At 44.6% G+C, this 24,545-nt stretch overlaps 1 protein-coding gene across 4 annotated transcripts in view; it reads right to left on the reverse strand.

Moving 5' to 3' along the window:
- The window catches only part of XYLT1 (xylosyltransferase 1), a 192,572-nt gene that overhangs the window by 92,025 nt on the left and 76,002 nt on the right, over positions 1-24,545 (reverse strand). For all 4 annotated transcript variants that reach the window (XM_083800133.1, XM_083800135.1, XM_083800134.1 and 1 more), the window contains exon 2: positions 9,122-9,647. In XM_083800133.1, coding sequence (XP_083656259.1) covers positions 9,122-9,647 — 526 coding nt within the window. The remainder of the gene's footprint in view (positions 1-9,121; positions 9,648-24,545) is intronic.

Here is a 24,545-nt window from a genome sequence, read left to right on the forward strand (position 1 = left end):
TTTGCTGAATTCCACTGGCTGTGAAGAACAAGACAGCCCCTCCAAAACATGGCCAGAAAGAGACCCAATACACAGGCAATAGTGATGGACAGGAAAGCTGAGCCCAGGTCTGAACCCAATTTCATGTGCTGACCGAGCAGCGTAATACGCACCATCCACTGAGAACCTACACGTGCCCACTTCTCCTCTGTCTAGACAAAAGATGTCTTTAAGAGGCAGGAGGCCCTTTCTTTAAGCCTTTTAACTCCCATACAGGTTGTAGCAGCAGAGGGGAAGGTGGTGTGGCTGGCCACTGTGGCCCTGGAGGATGGCCAGCCCTCCTGGCAGTGCTGCCTGCAGCAGGCTTTGTATTATCACCCGAGCAGCACTATGGAAAAGGGTCTGTTTCAAAGCGAACAAGCCATTCAGTCCTGCAGAACAAATCCTATGAATTTCCCAATCTTAAAGCACATACAATCTCTATTCAAATTGTTTTCCGAAAACCACAGAGCCTGAGTTAATAAATAATGATTTTCCTGGAGTATAATTCTGCTTAAAGCTCCCACCATTCTCACGGTGACATCCGCTGATAGAAGACTGACAGGTAACCATCCACCACAAAATCTGGCTGTTGTGATCTGGGTTCAGTGAGCACTAGGAGAAGGGACCGAAAAATTCCTTGGCCTCCCTGGAGGTTGGTGAGAAAACTGGAGAAGAAAAATGATGGCATTTTGCCATTTTGTGAGCAGGGCCAGGACTTTAAAACTAAGATCTTGCCAGGAACAATTTGTTAGTAAAACTGTAAATAGAATACTTCAGAGTTTCATGTGCATTAAAGAAGATACTAGGAGGCAGGAGGACTCTGTTCTTCCTTACAAAGGTGCCAATCAGGAATGACTTCTTCGACACAACTACATGTTAAATCAGTGACATAGCATGGATATTGAAAAAGAGAGAGTGGGGGAATCAGGGCTATTGACTTCTAACAAGCTCTCAAACTACCAAAACAAGCTTTTATTTGGGAGACTAAATATACATTGAGCAATTTCAAAATCTTATCTGAGGTTGCTCTGCTACAAATCCTTGTCATTCATTTTTCTATACAAGTCATGATTACCCAGGGAAAAAAAAGACTGATGTTTTAAAACTACCTTCTGTGTAAGAGATACTTGCAACAGAAACAACTAAACTATGGTTTTGAGTCTTAAAATAGCATTAACATCCCGTAAGATTGGCTTCATGCCTAGACTGCAGGCATTTTAATTCAGAGTAGATCCCTTCCACAACTCTTTTTCATTTCCAAGGAAAGACATTGCAAAACAGCCACTAGTCTCATAAGGCCCAGCAACTCCCCAAATACATTAAATACATGTACCCTTTAGAAAGTGTGCCTAAAACAGGGTAGATCCTCTTTAGCTATGTACCTAATCCTGCAACAAACTCCGTAAATAGTTAAGGCATCTATTTCAAGAAGCCACAAAGCAGGAAAATTCTTTGCCCCAGCTCAGAAGGAGAAAATTAAATGTCAAGGTTTTTCCCCCCAATTATTTTAAAAGTAGTGCAGTTAATGCCACTGACTTCAAACCAAGCTGTGGCTGCCTCGAGCCACAGCTAGCGTGGGATTTCTGGGACACAGCACTTCCCTCCCCTCAAAATAATAGCTCATCAGTTGTGGATTCCTGTGAAAACCCAGTATTGCTTTCCCATGCTTAGAGATGTGTGACGGTTAGAAAGGCAGAGCTGAATTTGGAGCGATCTCCTTCTGTCCATGGTGACATTTCAGACTTAACACAAGAAGCAAATCTGAAAGTCACTGTTGCCTCTTTACACTTAGTGCAGAGCAGTGATACTCCAGCACAGTTTTGTTATGGTTGTGAAGTCAGATTAGGGATTGCTCATACAACCTTAATTCAAGCTTGATTCAGTACTGCTGTGCTTTACACTGCACACAGCTCCCTGCTTAGCTCTGAATAAAAACAAGAGAATTTAGATGCAGTGTTACCTCTTAAGCATCTGTCCACTAAAATCACTGCAATGAGCCCACTTCAGAGGCCCAGCACTTGTTTCACACTAAAATAAACACGACTGCTGGTGCAGTTTTCTTACACAAACAGTATTTTTATATTATTTCTATTTTTTTTTCTTCTTTTAAACCCTGCCACTCACACCCTCGCACCAACGACTTTCTCTGGCTGCAGTTGTGCTCAACTCTTCCCGCACCACTCCATCCCCACGTGCTGCAGGATCACAGGGGAGCATTAGCCATCGCTCAAGTACTTTCTTTTCGTCCCTGTACACACACAGTAATCTTTATCAAAATACTCACTAAGCTCCTGCTGCCCTCGTGCTCATTTCCCAGGAGGCGCGGAGCTAGGACACACTTAGTCAGTATCCGCTCCCACACTTGCCCGCACTCCCCCTTTAATGCTCCATAAAATGATAGCATTTTCCAAAACAGTGGTTTGGTGAGAACTAGGGCTGCTGGCCATAAACTTTTCAGCCTTTCTGTCCTCCATTCCTTGTGCTGTGCATTGCTCTCAGCACTTCCTTAAGATGCTATTTGTCAAGATGTTTGCCCTCAGGTTTGCTGCCCTGGCGTTGCCAGAGACAAACTCTGCAGCTGGCAGGTCCACTGGTGCCAGGACAGCAGGAGCACTGTGTGGAAAGCCACGGGAACCTCATTCTGGTTTTATTCTCTGACTTGTAAACTTGCCGATGGTCCTGACAGCAGTTGTCTGTATTTAAACAGAAGGATTAACTGCACAGACACCCACCGCAGTTACCCATGTTTTCTCCTCACTGAATTTGTTCTCCTGAAGCAAAAGCTGGAGCTACACAAGACAGTGTTCAGGATGGCCTTATTTTTGCAAGAAGAATCCCTTAGCAATGCAATGTGCCAAGCACACCCATCCCATAGGAACACCATTCCCTTGTCCTCCAACGAGATGCAGGAAGGTGGCAAAACAACGTCACCCTGTTCTGGGATGCTGCGAGAACATCTCTAGCAATTTCATCTCCCTTACAAAACGTGCGCAGACTTTTCTTCTGCAAAGAAAGCTGTCCAATTTCTGACTCACTGGCCAGATCCAGTTTCTGAGGCTAAATCGTTCTCTTGGCCCTCTCCCCCAGGAACAGCTCATCTGTGAGCAGGGGGAAGCGTTTTGGCAGCTCTTGCATCAAGGCTGCGCCATCATTCCCTTCAAACCACCAAAGCACCCCAGTCCTACAACAAAAACGCAGCCCTACGTTGTGATGCCTGCCTGCAAATCCAGTCCAGTGGTGGCAGCTGATGTGCACTTTGGGTCCTAGCATTTACACGCTTTTTGGCCCTTACAGGATATACTCCAGCCCCCTTCCATATGATGAGGCAGAGTCCATCCTCAGGCAAAATAATCAAGTATCTTTCCTTTACTCAGTCACATTCCAATTTTCTGTCAAAACTTGCACACATGGCCATAAAAAAGTTAATCTGAGAATCCCTAGCACTGCACATTATTGCAGAGATCTTGTTTTTCTCTTTCAGTGTCACCGCTTCACCGATTTTAATATGGTTGGTTCTGTTTCACACGTCTAAGGGGAGAAGGGAGGCACACCACATTTCATAAAGCCACTTTGCCTAAAATACAAGTACTGAATCTTGAAACTGCCTTTCATAATGAAAGAAGTGCTGGAAACACGGTTTCCAGAAGAGAACACAATCTCTGTACACACTGTAATTACATCTTGGCGTTCTGCAGAGTAACGGCGTATGGCTTAAATGCTATTAATTGTGAGCAGTTTTGTTCCACAGGATGTTGTTCGCTGATAACTACTCAATTAGGGTTATTTTGCAATTAGTCTGCTCACAGTAAATTTATTGCAACCGGAGTCATCTGTGGTGCAGCAAATTAAAATGCTGTCTGGGCTGCATGTGCAGTGGCTCTTACATGCTTCTTAAACCGTGTATTGCTCATCACAGTAACTGTCACACTAACGGGTTAGAGGTACAGGAAAGCAGCAGCAGCCAGTGTCATTGGGAATCCTGAAACTAGGAGAGAAATACAAACGTGGGGCCCAATAGTCTTTAGATCAAACCTAGTGAGTCCAAAAATACATGCCAGAGTTGTGAAAGCTAAACAGAGGCACACATTTCCATGTTTCTGTGGGCTTACCCATGCATATAGAGCAGGGGAAATTTGCTTAGATACAGCTCCCGTTCTTTTAAAATGATACCGAGGATTCTCCCATTTCTGGGCCTTGAAGAACTGCTCTGCTCCACCCCGTAAGTATTTGGCATCTGAAAGGCTTATTCTCTCTCTTCCTGCAAATCAACCTCCTTCTGCTGAGTGCTTTGAAGTATTCAGCTACAAACATTACAGCCACGCACACTGCTATTACCTGTGCATATTACGCAGTAAACAGAGCTCCAGAGGCCTTTTCTCGCAGTTTGAAAACCAAAAGAAGGCTGTTTTCTCTAAAATGAAATGGAAAATTTTCTCCTCGGCAGCCTGTGAGAAACTGAAGTCTCCTGCCTCCATGTGACAGAGCAGCGTCATCAGGAAGAAAGCCGGGAGAAAGCAGTCTGATCTGCAAAGAGCTTTCAGTGCTCATGAATGATGTGGAATCAGGGTATCTCGATTATTTTTCTACTTTACTTATGAGTTGGGCTTAACCCATAGGGATGAAGGTAGCAGAAAACCTGTTTGATTTATAAACTAAGAGAAGAGAACAGAAGAGCCAAGGGGAAATAAACTGTGCTCCCTTGAGGCTCTCTGCTTCCTCAGGACTCTTCTTTTGCCAGAACTACATTTTAGAAAACACCCCTCAAAAAAAAAAAAAGTTATGTATTTTTGGTCTATATAGGGTCAAAGATCTGGGTCAAGCATTAAGCCAGATGGGTAATTAATGATAAGGATGAGGCCAGAGCATCCCCTGGGGATACAGCAGCCTAGAGAAGCTGGCTCAGAGGAGGACTGAGGCAGATACCGGTTGGCACCATGCCCGATGACTTGCAGACCTGGTACCAAGGACTAAGGAGGAGTTGCGCTGGGTATCCAAAAAACTTGCAGGTCAAGGATTCACAGCTGCCATGATCCATGTGGGAGTGAAAAACAAAGAATTCAGGAACTGAATCCAGCCAGCAGGCCCAAAGTTGGGCTTTTTTCACTGCAGAAGAAAGAGCTGCAAGTAGAAAGATCTGCCTGTGGACAACATGTTGCTGATTTTCATATCACGTCTGAGAAGAAGTGACCTCCCCAGAAGGATGTCTCTCTGTACCCTGTCCATGATCTGCACAGTACTGGATTTGTCCTCTCTTCATCTAACCTTGCGCTGGACCTACTTTTCCCCCTTACCTTCACTGACTGCATTTCCCCTCAAAACACACTTCTACAAACTCCAAACACCAGGACTGACTTGCAAGCTGCCTGCTGCCCTGGTCTGAGCTTCGGATAAGGCAGCACCTAAAGCCTCTGACACCGACTCCCCGGTCTGCAGCATTTGTGCCCTGTTCTCAGGACCAGCTTGTTGGCAAACACTTGCTGAGGTGCTCAGCAAGTCAGGCACTGGTGAAGTTCCCAAGTCCTGTTGTGCTGCAGAACACCGCCGACTCCTGCAACGTCCTCAGAGGGACTGCAGCCCACCCGCTCCTGTCCTCATGGAAACAACAAACACTGCATTTCAGACAGACAGCCAACGTGATACCGCTGGCTTTCTTTTACCTTTCTTTTATACGCTGAAGATGGTTACATTCAACTTTTGTTGCCTCTTGCCTTCGGAAATAAAATACTTAAAGAAAAGAGCTTGTAAGATCCTGCTCCCATTGATAACCACTCAAGTGGATGTATCGCTTAACGTTTATGACAACCCAGCCGGATGGAGTCATGGCTGTGATTGATAGCTACACTTAGCGACTTTGTGGTTTTGATCAGCTAAGACAGGATCCAAGGGGATTAAATGCTGGATGACATCTCAATGGAAACTGTAGCAGTGGGAACACATTTATACATTGGGATAATGGATGAATGTGCTTCTCCAATACATAAATATTTCAACTTTACTGCTCTGCTGAAAACGGACAGGAAACCTTTTTTCAAACCAAAAGGAATAGCACTTGCATGCTAAGTACAAAGACTCAGAGTGCCTGGATGTCTGACTTTTGCTGACAAAAAACATAGAGCTTTCTTGATGCATAAATTAGCAAGACCTCTATATACAACTCCCCCTACAATCCTGACAACGTGGTGTCTTATATTCCCAGAACTTGATGGCCAGTGCTCCACAAACATCTCTTAATGAAGTTCAGCTCCTCTGCGGCATACCTGGAATTGATGAAGACACCTTTGACGAGGGACGGAGCCAGTGTGTGGGTGCACAATAGCAGCATTTACATTCTGCAGTGGGGAGGAAAGACCTGAGACCACGACGCGCTTAAGCTCAGGCTGTGGATCTTTAACAGGGCTGCAAAATTTAATGGACCTACCAAGTCGTATCATAAAATGGGGCAAGACTGATGGCTGAACTGGGACCTATCCTGCAAAGTGCTCTAATGCCTGCTGGTAGGCACTGGGCACCTTCTATTTTGGGGTTCCTACATGCCTGCCTTAATAGCCCTGCATTCAGACAAGCGTCTGGATCTCCTCCATAGTTCTGATGTCTCAGTCTGCTTGTGCATTGCCACCTCCTGCATATCAGCTCATGTCCCATGCAATATGCTGCTGCTTTATCTCTTCCCCACAGCAAGGCTCCCAAGCCTGCTCCAGAGCAACCCTATATGTAACACAGGATGTACAGAATTTTCTGCCAAGGAAAGCTGGCTGTTGAAGCAGTAAACTTCAGCTGTCAGCATGGGCAGCAAGAAATAACCTTGAGGCAAAGAAAAGTCAACATTTTCCACAAGGATCCATCTGGCTAACTAAAGACATTCCCAAAGTATTCTTTCTAAACTAGTACCACTGCCTAAAATAAAAACTGAAATGAAACTCTGGCACTGCTAACCTGAAAAACTGTAGCCACAGTCTTTTTACACTTAGTATTTTAATGTGGTATATCCCCATAACTCGTAAGCTATTAATAAATTCATATGTATTTTAAAAGAAAACCATATTGCACAACAACCCCATCTCTCTAATCATGTACATATCTCCCAGTTTTCCAGGACCTTTTATTATGTTTTATTACAAAGGGAGCATATATACCAATATACAATGCACATACGTGCTGAAATGCTTCATGCCTAAAACGTGACCTCCCCATTCTCGGTTCCAAGACCATGTTATTACCTTGATGGCAGGACATATGAGATTAATTCTGTATTTAAAAAAGAAGCAATGAGGATTTCTTGAGAAGCTTTTTTTTTTTTTTTTTAAGAATGGTAGTTGTTTAAACCTGCTGCAAAGTCACCCTGAGAAAGATTACCAGGTAGGTGATGGAATCATAGGTGTGTGCAAAAAAAAACCTGCATACAGCTGCAACATGTGCCCACACTAATGACAATACAACTTCCAGCTCACTCTAGGATATCACTTGCATGTGTATATGTGACACATTTACCCTATATAAGGCATATAGCATTGGTGACATTTTGTCCTTGATCCTGCAAAGTGTAGGACAGTGTCTGCAAGGTGCTGAGCTCCATCAGGTTTCTCACAGACCAGAGCTGAACCTGCTGTCATTAGACGAGAGGGAAGGACACCAAGGACAGGCTTGTCACAGTGGATTTCACCAGCAGTACCCAGATGGGACCTTACGGGCACCTGGGGGGTAACTCAGTGATGCTCAGACTCTCACTAATGTCTGACTGTTTATTTTCCCTTTGACTTATTCTGCCTTCCCTCTCTCTCCCTGCTTCCCACTGAACACCAAGTCTTCTACCTGCTCCATTAATTCTTTCTCTCCAATTGGCCCACAGTGTAAAGATTTTGAATACTACCATGATAAGAAAGGAACAAAAACACCAAAAGAGACATGGGAAAAAAAACACAACACAACACAAAAACATCACAACAAAATAGTCACAGGGGGTGGGAAATGGGGTGCTGACACTGGTCACCACGGTAATATGCAGCATCTAAATTAAAAGCTTAAGCTTCTTGCTAGAGAAATGCTCATTTGGAAATATCCTCCAGGACACCGCCTTTTTTCCCAATGTACTTAAGAGGGAGTTTAGCCTCCTAATTTAGGCAAGAGCACCATCATCCCCCTGCTCCCCACCATGTTGAATCTACCCAATAGCACTCACTGCTGTGAGATGGTGCAATAAACAGGTAAGCCACGAGGGTTAGAGGATGCAAGGAAATACTCCTAATGAAAGAAACTAAACACCCTCTAAAAAAAGCACTTTACTAAATGGGAAGCTGACAGCTAGACAAACGGCAGCACATGAAGCATTCTTCCTGAAAAGTAGGAACGGGTCATCTCACACATACAAATCAAAAGCAGGCAGAGAGATACCTGGTGTATCTGGCTGCACGGAGAAACCATAAGCAGCAAATCAAAGCCTGACTCTGGCAACGCGTGGCACCTGACTTTCTACAGCAGTAATTTGGGAAATTACTTTTGCTGATCAAAGAGTATTAAAAACAGAAGTAAGCAACAAAACTGGATTCTTTTCTTACTAAAAAATAAAAAAAGGTTATTATACTTCTTACAATTATCTGTTACCAAAATGCTTAGTGGCTCTGGTTATTAGCTGGACTCCACTGTAGAAACATTAAAAATGGCCATATAGCCCCAACACCAGTATTCCCATTTACTGGCTAGCAGACGACACCGGAATTCACCATGGTTCTCTGATCCCCACAAAGCCGGCAACTCTTGTGCAGTTTAACAAGACGTGCACCTCAACTATGCTTCTCTACATTCGTAGATTAAGAACATAAAGAAGGAGAAGCAGCAGCTGAACACCCAGATCACGTACTGCAATAAAAACGTGGTGTAAGAAAAGTGAAAAGAAATTCAATAAGAATCTACCAAGGATCTTGTAATACGCGTGTAACTCCCTGCTTAAAACATCCACAGACTCTCCCTCACTTCACAGGCTAGGAAAGTACATTAGACATTTCTGCAATAAAGTCAGTTTTTGTTATCAGGAAGCCATTTCAATTATATACAATCCTTCCCCTGAGATACTGCTTTATTTCTCCTTCACCTCCCACCAACTTACCCTCCAGCGCACAGAAACGTGTCACCTTCTCCGGCATCAGCTTCCCGTGCTTGTGCTGGCAGTATACCTCTGCGATCTCCTGTCGGCACTGCTTCGACTTAGCCCGGGACATGGCTGAGATTGCCTCTTTGCCCGTTACCTCGCACTTTGGCGGCTGGTCATATCGCACTTCAGGGGAGCTGTTTCCGCTTTTTGTGAGATGCTGCTGCCTGGGAGGCCTGTGCATGTCCTTCAGGTTGCTGTTGTTGCTGTTGTTTTTCCCAGGCTGATCACCCAATTGCACCACCTCGTTGGAGCTCTTTCCCAGCAGTGAGTTCTCCTTCACTTTCTCCTCTTCCAGTTTCTTTCTCAGATGCTCCTTTTGCTTGCTTAGCGGTTTTTTCACCAGCTCAGACTGGTGTTTTTGTCTCTGAGTCCTGGGAGCAAAGTTACTGTTATCAATGTTTTCAAAGTCCTTGGGGACTGAATTTTCATTATTGCTGTCCGTTCGTGTTTTCTCTTTCGGTCGGTGGGAAAAATAGCCATCCTATAAATGGGGAAAAAAATTACACTCTCTTACTAAAACAGTCACTCAGAAGCATTGCCAGCATTTCATGCATGAAAACTTAAAATCAGTTACTATCCAACATACTGAAAATGACCAACATCATGTTAGGGTTCATAAAGGGAAATGGAGGCTAAGAAAGTCACCTGAGCTGCCAAAGGCAGTGCAGACAACCACACCATCACCCCCTTCGCCACCGAGCCTGAGACCAACCTCATTTCGGATGGAGCAGGGGTACACAGGTTTGTGAGCAGTTGGTAACTGGAGAACGGTAAAACAAAGGCACTTCTGTGGCCTACCTGAGCCCCCCATGGGCTGCACCACTTTGTGCTGCAAGTTTCTGCGGACAGGGGGACAACGGGTGTCCCACAGGCCAGGCCATATGCCTGTGTGGCCTGCTGTGCCCGCAGGTGGAGGGAGGGGATCCCTCCCCTCTGCTCAGTGTTGGCGAGGCCGCACCTGCAGTCCTGTGTCCTGTGCTGTGTGGGTGTCAGAGCCCTGCACAGGTTGCCCACAGAGGCTGTGGAGTCTCCTCCTTGGAGATCTCCAAAAGCCGCCTGGACACGGGCCTGGGCCCCCTGCTTGGGGTGGCCCTGCTGGGGCAGGGATTGGACCAGATGGCCCTAAACACGAGCTTGGAGCCAGGCAGGCAAACCGTATGGCTGTATAAATGCTAACCCCGGAGAAGGGAGGTATGGGACAGCAGAGGGGGTGTAGGCACTATGCCCTCCAGCTGCAGCAGAGAATGAGGAGGGCTCAGGCAGAAGTGTGCCCTTCAGCAGCACTTCAGGCATGGGCAGCCTTTGCCACCCTTTGTGCTGGCTTGAGCTGATCATATTCTCATGAGGATCAGACAGGCATGAAAGAAATCCTCAGCAAAAGGGTTGAACTAATTATCAGAACGCGCAAGGAACAGTAAAACATTTGACTTCTCCCAAACACTGGTGAGACCCGGCTACACAGCTCCCTTCAGACCTTTGCAAACTCTCTTCTGGCACGCAACCAATAAACTGAATGAATACATTAACAGGAGAAAGAGATCATACGACAGAAAAGAAATAGGAGGATTATCCCAGGGATCCTTGAGAGAACAGAAACATGGCAATCTGTTCTAGAAAAGACGTGAAAGTCTAGACCAAGAAGCACTTATCCGTGTAAACGAACGTAAAACAGGAGCCTGTCTGATAGCCAGAAGCAGGTGAGGTTGAGCTGCTTGGCTCCAACCACAGAAACATGTCCTCAGCTACCAGGGGACAGAGTTTTAGACCCAAATATCTCCACTTACTAAAGTGTTCAACAGCAGATGAAACAAAGTGGGAATTGTTACTAAAAAATCTGAAGGCAGGGTAATAAATATTGGTAAGACCTTTTTCTGTCCAGTTTTCTTTCCACTCCTGACAGACGTAATAACCAAAGTTCAGTGGTTGCCAAATGACAATGACGGCTGGGAGTCATTCTTAGCACCTATGAACCACATTTCATATCCCAAACATTTTACCAACATTACCTAATTGTTTCTCCCACCTCTTCTGTGAGAAGCCATTTAACAGTCAGATTATACAGACAAAGGAGGCTGAGATAATGACTTGTCCAAGGTCACGCAGAGAGCCAGTATCGCTTTGACCTCTACAGCTCAGCAATGAGAAATGTTTGAATAGTTTATTCATTAAGATGTGTTTTTGTAAGTGACTGAAGTGATGCTCTCACCAAGAATATCTCAGCTTGCAAGTAGCTTTAGCTATCACACATGGTATGCAGAGGCTTTAAAAAAATAACAGACAAAATATTTTTATTTTGGAAAAAGTACATCTTTCCAAAAAATGTACGTTTCTAATTCTTAAGGGTAAAAAGCACATGTAAAATCAAATTCTTTTCTCTGTCTTTTTACACAGCAGAGAAAGTGTGTTTTTTTTAATCTCAGTGAGAGAAAACAGAAACACACAAAAAAAGTTTCAAGACAGCACTTGATCCCACGAATGATCAAACAAAAAGGAAACATACTTATCCTATATCTCCAATATATCTTCAAAGAAAAAGACCCCTGAACCCAGCAGCAAACTGCAAATAGAGCAAGACAAATGTGAAGTGTATTAACATCGTTAAAACATCTCTACCAAGGTGCCGCTGAGTAATGGGCTGACGCTTCATATGTTTGATAGCTGTCATGTTTCCTGTGTTGTTCAGCCAACTTGGAAACCTCAGGTTAGCGATGCTAGTGGTACATTTTGACTTGCTTTAATTTAATGCACTCACAGCAACATCTTGCATTTGTATACATGAAATAGCTCTGAAAATTTAACTGTTCTGCAGTTATGTTTCCTCTAAGCTGCTGCTGGAACTCACCTTTATTTCTCATTGAATACTTAAACGCAAGATGCCCTGCACTGCTGCCCAGCCGTGGGTACAGCTCAAGCAAATTGCCAGCAGGCACAGAGATGCTGGCAGCAGCTCTGGACACGGCTGCACTGCGGTAGGGAGGGAGCCAGCAAACCCCAGCCCGTTTCAGGAAATGGCTGTTACTGTTCCCAGACCAAAACAGATCTTATCTTTGAGTTCAGTCTTGGGTTTAAGCCACTGTCAGAGAGCAAGCCTCTCTCTGTCTGGTGTGCACAGCCACGTCGACACGGAGTGCAGCCCCTTCTTGCGTGGGTGACTGCTAATGTCTTTCACATTTTGGAAATTGGTTGAATGATTAGGATATTTCTCATATGTGTATGTATATACACACATACATACAGCTATATGCCTCATCTAACTTACACAGACTGCAAAGAACCAGAGCAAACACTCTGATTATTCTTTAACACACATACAGGATCCCTTTTTGAGGGCAGCAAGCTGTACCCAGCTTGCAGTGAGGCAGGAACCTGGGGCTGTGGATACCTGGATGGATAAACGTCCTGGATGGACTGAACGAGACACAAAAAGGTTGAGGTCACTGCATGGATGGCGAGATCCCTAATCACACCTGGTCACTCCGACATCCACGAGGCTGTAGGATCAGCCAGCCAGGTCCTGGTGATGGGGATGGAGCAGTGCTCCTGCGAGGCTGGAGAAGCCCACACCTGGCTGGTTCGCACAGTGTGGGGCCTGGCACAGCTTGCTGCTCCTCCTTTCTAGCCATCAGCACACTCAAGGCCACCCACTCTGAATCTACAAGCTAATAACATCTACTTCATACTTATGAAACAGCCATGTAGATAGCATCCTGATGGCAATGGCTAATTGGGTGCACAAAAGTGTGAAAGTAAACAGCAGGCTCTTGCCTTGCTTTTTTTTTTCCCCCTTGGTTATATGAAGCTTAAATACAAGAGGCATCCTAAGTGCCATTAATAAAATTTTTATGCCCCAAACACAGCCGGAGCTATTCTTTGTAAGTATTCCTTAAACTTCAACAAGTTGCATATGTGGAATGTGAAGGAAAATACGAAAAAGCAAATGAGAACTTTATGTGTTGGGTTTCAACGACAGCAGTGTGCAAGAGCTACAGGGACACGGCTCTGCAGTAATGGAAGTGCCCTTACGGTTAGTTTTCCTTGGTAATCCAGTTTAAAGCACTTTCCATCTGTAACTCGAGCATTCCAGCATGCAGCAAGTCAGGGCCAAAATACCTGGCTACAACGATGGGAAAAAGTCTGTCTTCTTCATTAGCCTCTTTCCAATGTCTCTAAAGGCGATGCTGCGACAGGATATTTCCGTCCATCTTGTCAACTCTCTCTCTCAGCCTGACTCTTGCTAAATGATTTTCCTCTCTAAGCTAAAAATATAAATAAATAAAAATCCTAATCTGTACGGCAAGTGGCATGTTGATAAAGGAGAAAGGAGAGGAGAGCAGATTTCCACCGTTGTTTGTTTTTAGTGATAAGTCTTCTAATGCCCACATGAGAAACTGGTGTGAAATTTATCCATTGGTAGGGGCCTTTCAGCACCAACCTGATGACCCATCCAGAACTCTCTGTAGCATGAAAAAGCCTCGAAGGATGACGTGTGGGCCCATTCCTGTTACAAATAGCATCTGACATGATAGGAGTGGTAAACAGCTGTGATGAAACCTCAGGAGAAAAAAGCAAAGTAAACAGAGGATTTACCGGCGTATGGTTCACCTCTTTAAACTCTTCTCCCCCTTCAAGTGCTTTCCTCCCCTCTGGGAAATGCTCTTCCAACTTTACACGCTGCAATTTGAGAAGACAAATATATCATAAATGCTTCAAAGGCAGACACAAAACTGAGCTGGGCTTTACCCGCTCCCTGCCAGGGGGCACAGAGGAGACCACAAAAGCTCACTGCAGAGGTAGGAGGAACCAGGGCTAAAAATACAGCCCAGTCTGCAGAGCAACTGTGCCAACCAGGAGCTGTATGTATATACACATATATATTTATATATACACATAATGTATATATATACACACTGACAGATGAAAGGGCATGTAACAAATGCCACAGTTGGACACAGTCAGATTCCAGCCTCGCACAAGCCCAGGGCTCCCACACCTGCTGACGCAGACATTAAATGCCACTAAGCCAGAAATCCCATTCCCTTAACGCTGCATTTCTCTCTCACAACTTTCACCAGCGCCAAGCACGATTTGTACAGCGTAATGGTTTCAAGATAGGATCCATACGTGACAGCAGGATGCACGTGGTTTGCAGTGTGGGGGAAACAAAGCCCGATGCTCAGAGCTTGAAAGCCTAAAAGAGCAGCAGCTGCTGGCAATAAACTGTGTTCGTCTGCAAAGTTTGGGGGTACAAGCAAAAGCAGCACATCTGGGGTTAAGCTGGCTACAGGAAGATGGGTTTAACTTGCTCTACAATATTTATTTTACAAGGCTGGATTCATTGCAGCCTTTATATGCCATGGATGTCTAAGCTACTCAAGTCACGACAAAGTCATTCTGGAGAAAGATGACGGAGAAACCAGGAGTTGCACCATGGCACTGTGGCAGTACCACGGGACGTACATCAGTGGGCTTGCTGTTTGAAAGGTCATCCAACTTTTGTCTAGCTTTCATTAACTAGATACCTTCAATACCTTCTCATCGACCTGTGTTTGCAAACTACATTGAATATACTGAAAAAAAATTGGAAAATTATACCAGGACCAAATTAGAAGAAGAGAGCCTATTAATACAGACTGTACGTAACCACAGACAAAGATCAAAGCCATTTTTCAAGCCAACACCTAACAATGCTATTTTTTTGTCGTAGCACAAACCTAATCTCATTCACAGAATGCTCAGAAAAGATATTATGAAAATCACCATTTTGGTCGTTGTAAGGGAATAATTTCCTGGTACAGCCACTGATCAAAATAGGCTCTACGCAAAACCACCTCATTCGAGAGGGCTCCCCTGTGATAATCACTCAGCATTACAGGTTTCAAACACAACACATGCTGCCCAAGAGCCTAGGTATTTGACCTGCGTTTCCATTACCCTCCTGACAAAACACTCCCTTGCTGGCTGATCCCACCAGTGCTTCTCTGGCAGCTTGGGAGCACCGTGGCTTCCTGTCAGGGACATTTACTTCTGGCAGGCCTTCGTGTTTGCAGCTTGGTCAAGAAACACCCCACTCCTGCTGCCAGTGAAAGCCATTCTGCTGTTGTGGAGGAGCGCAGGAACAGGTCAAAGTATCCCCCCCATTTTAAAAGCCAATTCTGTTTATAGGTTTTATAAAGAAACCTTTGGAGGCCTCTCCTTGCTGTGCAGCACCACATTTCAAAGCTCACGTGTGACACTGTGGACGTCTGTCAACTAACACAGGCCTGTGAGAAGGATTTCCACAAACAGTCCAAGCTGTATATGGCCCTCAGAAGCTGTGTGGAGAGGCAAACTGCCGAGTGCTCCACGGCGGGAGCGTCCATCCTGGCAGGGAGAGCTTTAACGACACCGGGCCTCTGCGTGTGTGCAGGCTGCGACTCAGCAGTAACAAGGGAACTCTCCCAAACTGGGAAGGAACACTCTGTACCCAGTAGTGAGCATGAGATCACCGCCAATTACATGCTGATTGGCGCTGATGCTAAAAATAAAAATATAATATTAATGAAAAAATAATGTTTTAAGCTTGGAGCCATTGCATGTAGCGAGAGTCTGATTTCTGCTCCAAACCCTGCTCAGGCTTCAATTCACCCAACTCCATCCTGAGTGTGTTTTTTAAAGTATCTATCACACAAAATGTATGCTCTTTGGCATATTAGCTGCTATTTCTTTGGCAACTGAGGGTCTGAAGCTCAGGTTCTGTGAGCTTGATTAGGTTTGAGGTCCCATCTGCCCCAGGTGGCTGCAGAGGCAGGGATGCAGAGCCTTGGTGATCCATCGGGAAGGCCTCAATGGACTGACGCTGTCCTCTCGGACAGACCACACAGCAGCCGCCCCTCACCTCAACTGGTGCAAATGTGGAGAATCCAAACTCTTGACAGCCGTCTCTAATGATGACAGGACTTTAATGACAGCCTGTTAACAACCTCAAAGGCTCTGTGGGTGCAACAGGCAGCAGCTCATCTATGTACCTCCGGCCGCTGCCTCTCTCTGCACTATTTGAACCTGCATCTGTTCTACACGTTTGTGTCCCCGTCAAGCACATCCGAACATAACTGTGCATTTGGGTTTGCTCAGCTTAGAAAATCTAGGTGTCACAAAATCTTTCAGTAACACTTCTATAACCTGCATGCTGCAAGAGAAGTGAAAGGCCGGGATTGCAATATTGACCGAGAGAAAACTGCGGTGAGCCAGCAGCTCGCTTTGGGGTGTCCCGCTGTCCGCCTGGAACACGGAATCAACTTTAGGAATCAACTCACGCAGTTTCCAACTGACCCTAGACGGGGTGCCTCTGCCGACAGCCAGCACCAGACGCTGTGAATGTTAATTTTGGCAGCATGCAAAAAGCCAACGCTAGAGGAACTTCAAATCTGCTTTCAAATCGATAACCTAACGCGCAGACAAGTCAGCAGCCACAGGGACATCAGAGCGAGCACCGGCTCTGCAGGCAGCGAGGGCAGGCAGCCCTTGTGCGTTTGAGGGCTCTGACCCAAAATACTGAACCCAACGAGAAGAGTGCACAGCGGACAGTTCAACACTGTGCAGAGCATCTCCTCCCGACAGTAAGAAAATGCTTCCTTCACAGGAGAAGTTATTCACTGTGCGACTCCTGTTATCGAGGAAGTCCCACAGGTAACATGCAGATGGATGGACCACGTGCAAGCAAGCCCTGAATGGCGAACGCTCAGAGTTTTGCTTTATCTGGCACAACTGATTTTCTCTCCAGGATGCATGAATTGATGTCTTTTTTTTGTACTGAGAGCATATTCTCATCCTCTTGCCCTCGGCAAAGCACGGTACTTTGAAGACATGACCAGGCCAACCAGAAACACGCATATGCCACAATATAGCCACAAACCGTCCCCTAAATACAAAGCACTGGGTGTGCTGGCCTTGAGGGCAAGGTATAAGAACTCCACACTATCGAAAACTGGCTTTTTTTTTTTCTTTTTAGGTAACAAAGTACATCAAAACATATGTGAACATACATGGACAGTGGGCAGTCACGCAGGCATCCACAATGAAAGGAGTGCCCGGAGCTGGCGCTGACACTTGGCTCTGCCACGGTGAGCTCTGTGGCTGCAGGGCCCAACCAGCCTGCGGAGGTGATGAACAGCTTCAAAACACACCTCATGTATCAAAGCCCAGCAGTGCCCTGGTCAGCTTGTACAGGGCCATCTATTTTGCCTGTCTTGAGGCCAAGAAGAATTTAAACAGTGCTATATGAGGAAGATAATTAAAACAAATCTCCTCTTTGGTATTAATTACAGCTCTGTGACATATTATTTTGTAATGCTTGTTAATTGTTCAGTAATGATACCTTCCAATTGCCAGGGAAGTCAGTGGATGGCATCTCTACAAGCAAGGGCTGCTCCTGGACTAGATCCTTCCCTTTGCACTCTGGCCTTTGCACACTTGAGGGCCATTTCTTTTTCAAACTCAAAACCTTTCCCCCCAGCTGAACTACAAACATTATGCTACGGTCTTCAGAACAAGAGAAGAAATTATAAATGCCCCTCATGTTGGCTCTAAAGTCCTATTCCATCCCCTTCTTGAAACATCCCAGTTTGGGGTCTGAATCGTGACTGGCTCCTCGCTCCAAACCAGCCCTGGAAGTGCCCGAAGAAGCTGAACCTGAGCTCTGTCTGGACCAGACAGCCCAAAGCCACAGGTCTGAGACTCTGCTAACACCTCATCAAGACAAAATCATCCCAAAGAAGCTTCTTCAGACAACTTCTGCCACAGGCTGCCAAAAACATGGAGCACAATCAGCTCCCATAGCTAATTCTTGAGGTAGTTCCCTTTTCTGTAAGAATCCAAGAAAAAAGAACATCTTCTCCATCACTGTAAAGAAAGACTGACCATGCATTTGTCTGGAGATGTCCCAACTCTTCTGCTAGATCCATACAGAAGAATGGTCACCAAAAGAATGACAGTAAATAACAATATAAAAAAAATTAAGTCACACCAAAGAATTTCTGAGGCTGTGCATGATGACAGGTATCATTGCCTCTGCTCTACATCACGGATTTCAGCATCCTTCAGACACTAATTTCAACTGCTCAGAAGGCCACTGGGCGAGGGGGGGTGATTTCCCAGGTAGAGCAAGACTCATCCTGCTGTTACCTGTCCTATCACGTCCGTGGGTTTCACACTACAATACATATCGCATCCATGTGCTTCTCACTACAAACCAGGCTCTCCTCTGCCTGAAATCCGCATGCAGCAAGAGGGGGCAGATGTCCTGCCACTCTATCAAAATGAACATGAAATTAAGAACTTTCGTCGAGGACGTGGCTGATACACCATGAGACCCTTGAAAAACTGGTGCTTTTGGCAGGTTTGGACAAGAGCACAGCCAAAGAGAGCAGATGGAGAAAAGACAGCAGATGTTAAAGTAGTTAGCTTTGTCCATATGTTTTTCCATTTCACTATAATAAGTACATTGTACTTTAATTGTCAGGGGCTGAAGAATTGTGAGAAACATTCTGCGAGGAACCTGTGAAGTTACTTCATGCCTGACATTAAAGAGGGAGGTACAAAAGGTGAAAACAAATGTATTGATTTTGATCTTGAAAGCTGCTCAAGATGAAAGATGTAATTGTATCAAATACAGTCTTTTCTGCTATGTAAGAAGATCATGAGAAAAAGTGATCATTTGGGTTTAAGGCAGAATTCTGATACTTGGAAAAGCACCAGTCCTTCATTCAGGATGCAGTGCCAGCAAACACTCACAGGCCCTGCCTGGCCAAGACTACATTGTTAGACTGGTGTTTAAGGCTGCAGGGTACCGGATGGGCCACCAGGCAGCACAAAGCCACGTGGGGACCCTGCCCTGGGACATCTGCACCAGAGACTGGTTCGAGGATTATAGATCCCCTACTTTCCATTGATATATAGGTTGTTTTAAAATAAACTTCCACAGTGTGTTGCAAAACATTAGAAACAACATGGTAAAAAGGTCATAAATATAAAATGCCTTTTTTTTTTCTTTTTTTTTTCAACATATTCTATTTTTACAACATGGAAATACATTCTATTTTGAAATATAATAAAAACGGCTTCAAAACTCTGGCTGCTTTCCTCAAAACGGTTTTTCTGTTTCTTGCTAGCATGTGACTAACTTTCAGAATGATTTAGATTAAGGATTAAAACATACAGCATCCCTCAAGAGACAAAACAGATTTTCACATTTCCTCCAGCTTAGCACTGTAACCAAACGAGCAGCCATTTTGTATTAACTGCAATTTCAAATGTTCATCCAGTTATTAAAAGTTCCAGAATACTACTAGAGGGACCTGTGAAAGCAAATATCCACAGTATTTTAAAAATTGCCAATTTTCTTTTCAGCTAATTCAAGCTTTTCAGGGAAATTTGTACTTACACATAAGGACTGGAGGACACCAGAGACTCGTCACATTTTATTCAATCTGTAAGAGGACTTGATTTATAACCAGGAGCTGCCCCCAATTTACAAATGTTGTTCCCTTTCAAACGATGCTTGATCTCATTAACAGACTCCAGACCCACGCATGCAGCTCTTTTCTTGGCAAGGGTCCCTTCCAGTCAAATTCACCAATAGTAACATCAACACCGAGACAGTGCAGCCTTTTTTTGAGTGTCTGTATATATTTATACATACATATGTATGTATAGCACGTATGTATCTGTACACATTTCAATAGCTTCCATGTCTGCTCTGCAGCATGTTTCAGCTGTGCCTCGGTGCAGGCGACGGCACGACGCGCTGCTCCCTTCCCAGGCCAGCAAGCCCTCCGCAGCCGCTCCTGCTGAGCAGCTGTCCCGGAACATTTACTGGTATTTTCAAGCCTCCTGGCCTCATTTCAACTCAACCACATCTTTGAACAGAATTCACCACAAAACTAGGAAAGAGATGAGGCCTGACAGTGCAAAATGTGGTTTTTGAGGAAGCTCAGGAAAACCCTGGAGGCTTACTTGTCTTTTTTTTTTTTTCCCCCTACAGCTTCTTCCCAAGGGAAGGTGGATCATATAATCCTCCCAAAGCAGAGTTCAGACATGAAGGAGCTTACAAAGAAGTCAGCACTTTCTCAAGGGAAAGGTAATTTAAATGACTTTTCATAGTAACGTCTATTATTTTGCGGTCCTTGAACAGGACCTCAAACAGCCCTTGAAAAAACCTGCCGTTTTGGAGAGAAAAAAAGCGATGGATACTCACTCCCCGAAACTTTTTAACGGGTGCTCCTGGCTCCTGCCAGAGAAGGCCTGGCCCTGGAGATGGCCCCGGGCTGGGCCTTGCCCCATGGCGCGAGGAGCTGGGCAGGTGGTGATGGTTTCTCCTGAGGGTTATCTAGGTGGTATTTGCTCCTGAGGGTTATCCCGATACTGAAATGGAAATGGGATGCTCTGCGTTTTTAATTACCAGCAAATTGTACTGCTTAATTATCCAACAAGGGCACCCCAGAGAGATCATCCTACACAAATACAGAACACAAAATGTTTACAGGATTAACGCTCAGGCATTTGAATGCCTGCAGATGAGATAGCCACACTGCACACCCACTGCCAGCCAACCTGTTCATCAGTGCCTCAACTCACCAACACATTTCTTCGTACCTTCCCCTCTCAGTGACCCATCCCATAACAAACAACACGGTTATTTGAACTGAATTCCTTTGCTTTCATCTTTATGTCTTTCAGCCAAAATTCAGCCAATATACACTTTATATCTTTCAGAGGAGTAGTAAACACTTGAAATTGCTTCCTGGTGACTTGTTATTAACTAGATTCCAACTAAATTCATCTGGAGAACTATTCCAGCTCACATCTAAACAATCTTGAGCAGCCCAGGGTGAACTGCTGAGATACACAATTGGATTTCTGGCAGCTATGGAAATTAAACATAATTAAAATATGGATGGTGGAAACCAAAGACCCCCTCGCATACAAATGAAAACATCCTTGTAAAATACGGTCAGTTTAGCACAAACATATTCAGCCTTAATTAGGTAGAAAATCTATTTAGATAAATACAATGCAAAGAATAGTAATGAACTTCAGGATTACATTTTGTTACTTGGAGGGAAAAAACAACACAAATAAATGGGAAGTAATTGGAGCTTATTTAATAGTCTCAGTCTAAGAGCTTGAACAACTATAATCGTTAAAGACCCTGCAGTGATCTTCTACTGATAAATGTTGTTAAATCAGAATTACAATACGACAAGCATGAAAAGCAAAGCCTATTAATATGAACAGCACTAAAAGAAACAGATTCATTTCCAGCTTTTTTCACCTGCCCAGTACCACAAGAAGTCTTTGAACCAAACATTCAGGAATGAAAGGTCTCCACGTTTCCTCTCATTTTGAACAAGACTGAAATACAAACACTTAAATAAACATGCTGACTGCAGGGTGACTGCAGGTGAGCAATGGCTATCCAGTACTGGATATGTGTCAAAGCCAAACTTGGCATTTACCGGTCAAAAGGAGCAAATAGATCCTTTCGTGCAAGTCTCAAGCAACTGCTCCTGGACCCTAAGGACTAAGCTGGATGGATCGACGTTTGCAACGCCTTCTCATAGTACAGATCTGGTAAACTTAGCACCGCTTCTTGTTGGTGAAAGAAACTCTTCAACCATTTAATTTCCACCCCTGGAAAGCAACTTATTTCTAACCATCTTTTCTCTTTCCCATCCCCTCCCCTGAACAAAAAGACGTGCTGGGGTGGAAAGACTGTCCTCCTACTCCAGAGACTGCTTCAAAGTCTCTTTCCCCACAAGTTATTCCAGACCTGCCCCCAAATCTTCTATGCATCTCCATCTTTGTCATCTCTGCTCTGCTGGGGAAGCGATGGACGTGCTCAGGCCAGGCACACTTCACCAACAGCCTACCCACTGGCAACCGCAAAAGTCTGCCTCCCGTCACAACTGGCTGTGGCTTGGATTTAATAGCCACATTTTCTGCCCATGTAAACTGGCATGATTTCTGTAGGCCGATGGATGTGTGCCAACCGGTGCCAGGAGATGACTTAAATGGAATTAAATTTGAGCCCCCATTAAATTGAAGGCTCGGGTGCTAACGTTAACTCTGACGGCTGTCCTGTCCTCTTGGCCACAGGTCAGACTGCCAGGCCTGTCAGTAAAAGGGCAGGTTGGCTATCAGCCTGTACCTGCACAGAACGTCCTGCAACCTCCCACTCGGAGCTCTGTCAGAAGCAAGGAATCACGCCACGCTCAGGCACCGATCACGTCCTAGCACAGACACATTCCTCACTGACAGAACTGGATGAACAGCACAGCGTAGTATTGACTCAGCCAGTCGCTAGCCATAGCCTATGAATGCAGAAAACTCAAATCACAATACACCCCATTGTTTTAACTAACATTACTGTGTTAGTGCATCATAAAAATGCTTCCTTCTAAGGGCAACCACGTGCCCTGCAACTTCAGCAAAGGTTTATTTGCAATCTGCAGTTCATCATGCGAATAAACTACCCCAGAGACGCTAAGGAAGTATATCAGCTTCTTCTGAAAGCACGGGAAAGCTCAGCCCATAAGAACACTTTTATGCTCCTGGAGGCTGCACAGTTCAGTAGCTTTTCACATGCCACAAATGTGCCGTGCCGTACCTCGCCACGTGGCTACAGGCACATATAGCAGTATGTTTTTACAGATATCTGCCATTCTATCTCCTCACCTGTGGAAACTGCCATTCCCAACTATTCAGAGAACCAAAGCTACGGTTTGGATGTCTACCATGAAACCCTGCCCCATACCAGCTGCGAACAATTGGCATCCCTAAGAACCTGCTCCGGAATATCCCCTCTTACTCTCCCAGTGATCTGCTTCCCATTGAGAAAACAGTAAGTAATTGCTAACAAAATATTTGATCAAAGCAGCAGCTTTGGGCTTTATTATAAAGTCATCTGCTCATTCACCCAGCAGAGTGTGTTAGGCTCCACTCTCCGTCCTCTGAGCCCTCATCCATCAGCAGTATGTGGGAAATTATGCAAGCAGCTTCAGCTTCAGCCTGAGCAAGCTCCTGCTTGCATACCTAGAGGTTCACTGGATCAGCCTCTTCTCAATTAGCCCAAATTTCATTTGGAGGGAAAAAAAAATTACTTCTACATCTAACAAGCAATGAAAAGCAGGCCTTGTCCATCATGAATTTCTCACTTGTGTCTTCCTCCTATTCCACCATTCCATAGCACCAAAATAAAGTAAATTGAGTCTGATAACTTTAAATTTGGGTCTGCAAATAGATATCATGAAAATTTTTATCAGATTTACCTGGGATTTTGATCAGTCATCTACATCATCAGCACTAGTCCAAAACAAGCTGAGAGTGGCAATATAATGCCACCAATAGGCAATAGTGTCATTACTTCTACTTAACTGGCATTAAATGGGTAGTGGAAATTGCAAGATGAAGTTATGACCTCTGGCTATCCAACCAGCCACTCTTTTCAGTCAATTGGATTTTTTTTTCTTGATTTTGCAGCATTCATCAACTCCCAACAGCGATTGTGATAGTGGTAAAAGGCAAAAACATCTTTCATTCAGGACCGTGTTTACAGGGAGGAGCTGTTAGTGACTGATACTTTCAGTGGTGCTTTCTCTCTTGTGGCGAAGGGGAATCTGAATCATGGCTTCCCCTCTGGTTTTGTATTTCAAGCCTGGTGTGCAAGACAGGACTTAGTCTTTTACACATAGGAGAATTTTCCTTTACAAGTATATTTAATTATCTACAGCAAACTTGATGTACGTGCTCCTGTAATATATCTTTTAAAAATAAACTTTGTTCTGAAAATTTCTTGATTGCTGGTACACAGCTTCACTTGCAGAGAGAGCGCAATGATGTACATAATACGGTCTGTGCTATTTTCCAAAACAAGTATTTCCCATTAGTATTTTTACTATGCCAACCAATCCAAATATCAAAGTGACACCTGACAAGATAATGCTGTACATATTTACCAACAGAATAATAACGCTTCAGCAAAGCAATCTTTTCAGGGGTTTGAAATAAAGAAAATCTCTCTCAAATCTTATTTAGGATGCAAAAACTACAGATATAAGGGCACTGTCAGAACTTCCTAATGGAACTATCACTATTACAGATTTGAAGCTAACAGTTTCTAATCCACATTTTTAAGGATGAATATATCAACAACTCCACACGAAGCAATGCCTGTGACACACATGTATCACGTGCCTTCTGTGATGGGTGCAGATAAAGCACTGCCAGCTTGCAGGGGCCATTTGCTTGGTTCTTTCCCTCTATCCAAGGAAAATTACTAACATTAGCCTATTTTGTCTGCTGACCCATTACATCTCAGCCACATCATGCCGCTATGAGAGAAGCA

Source organism: Anser anser (genome assembly GCF_964211835.1).
Source record: "Anser anser genome assembly, chromosome: 15".
In the NCBI taxonomy this organism is placed as follows: domain Eukaryota; kingdom Metazoa; phylum Chordata; class Aves; order Anseriformes; family Anatidae; genus Anser; species Anser anser.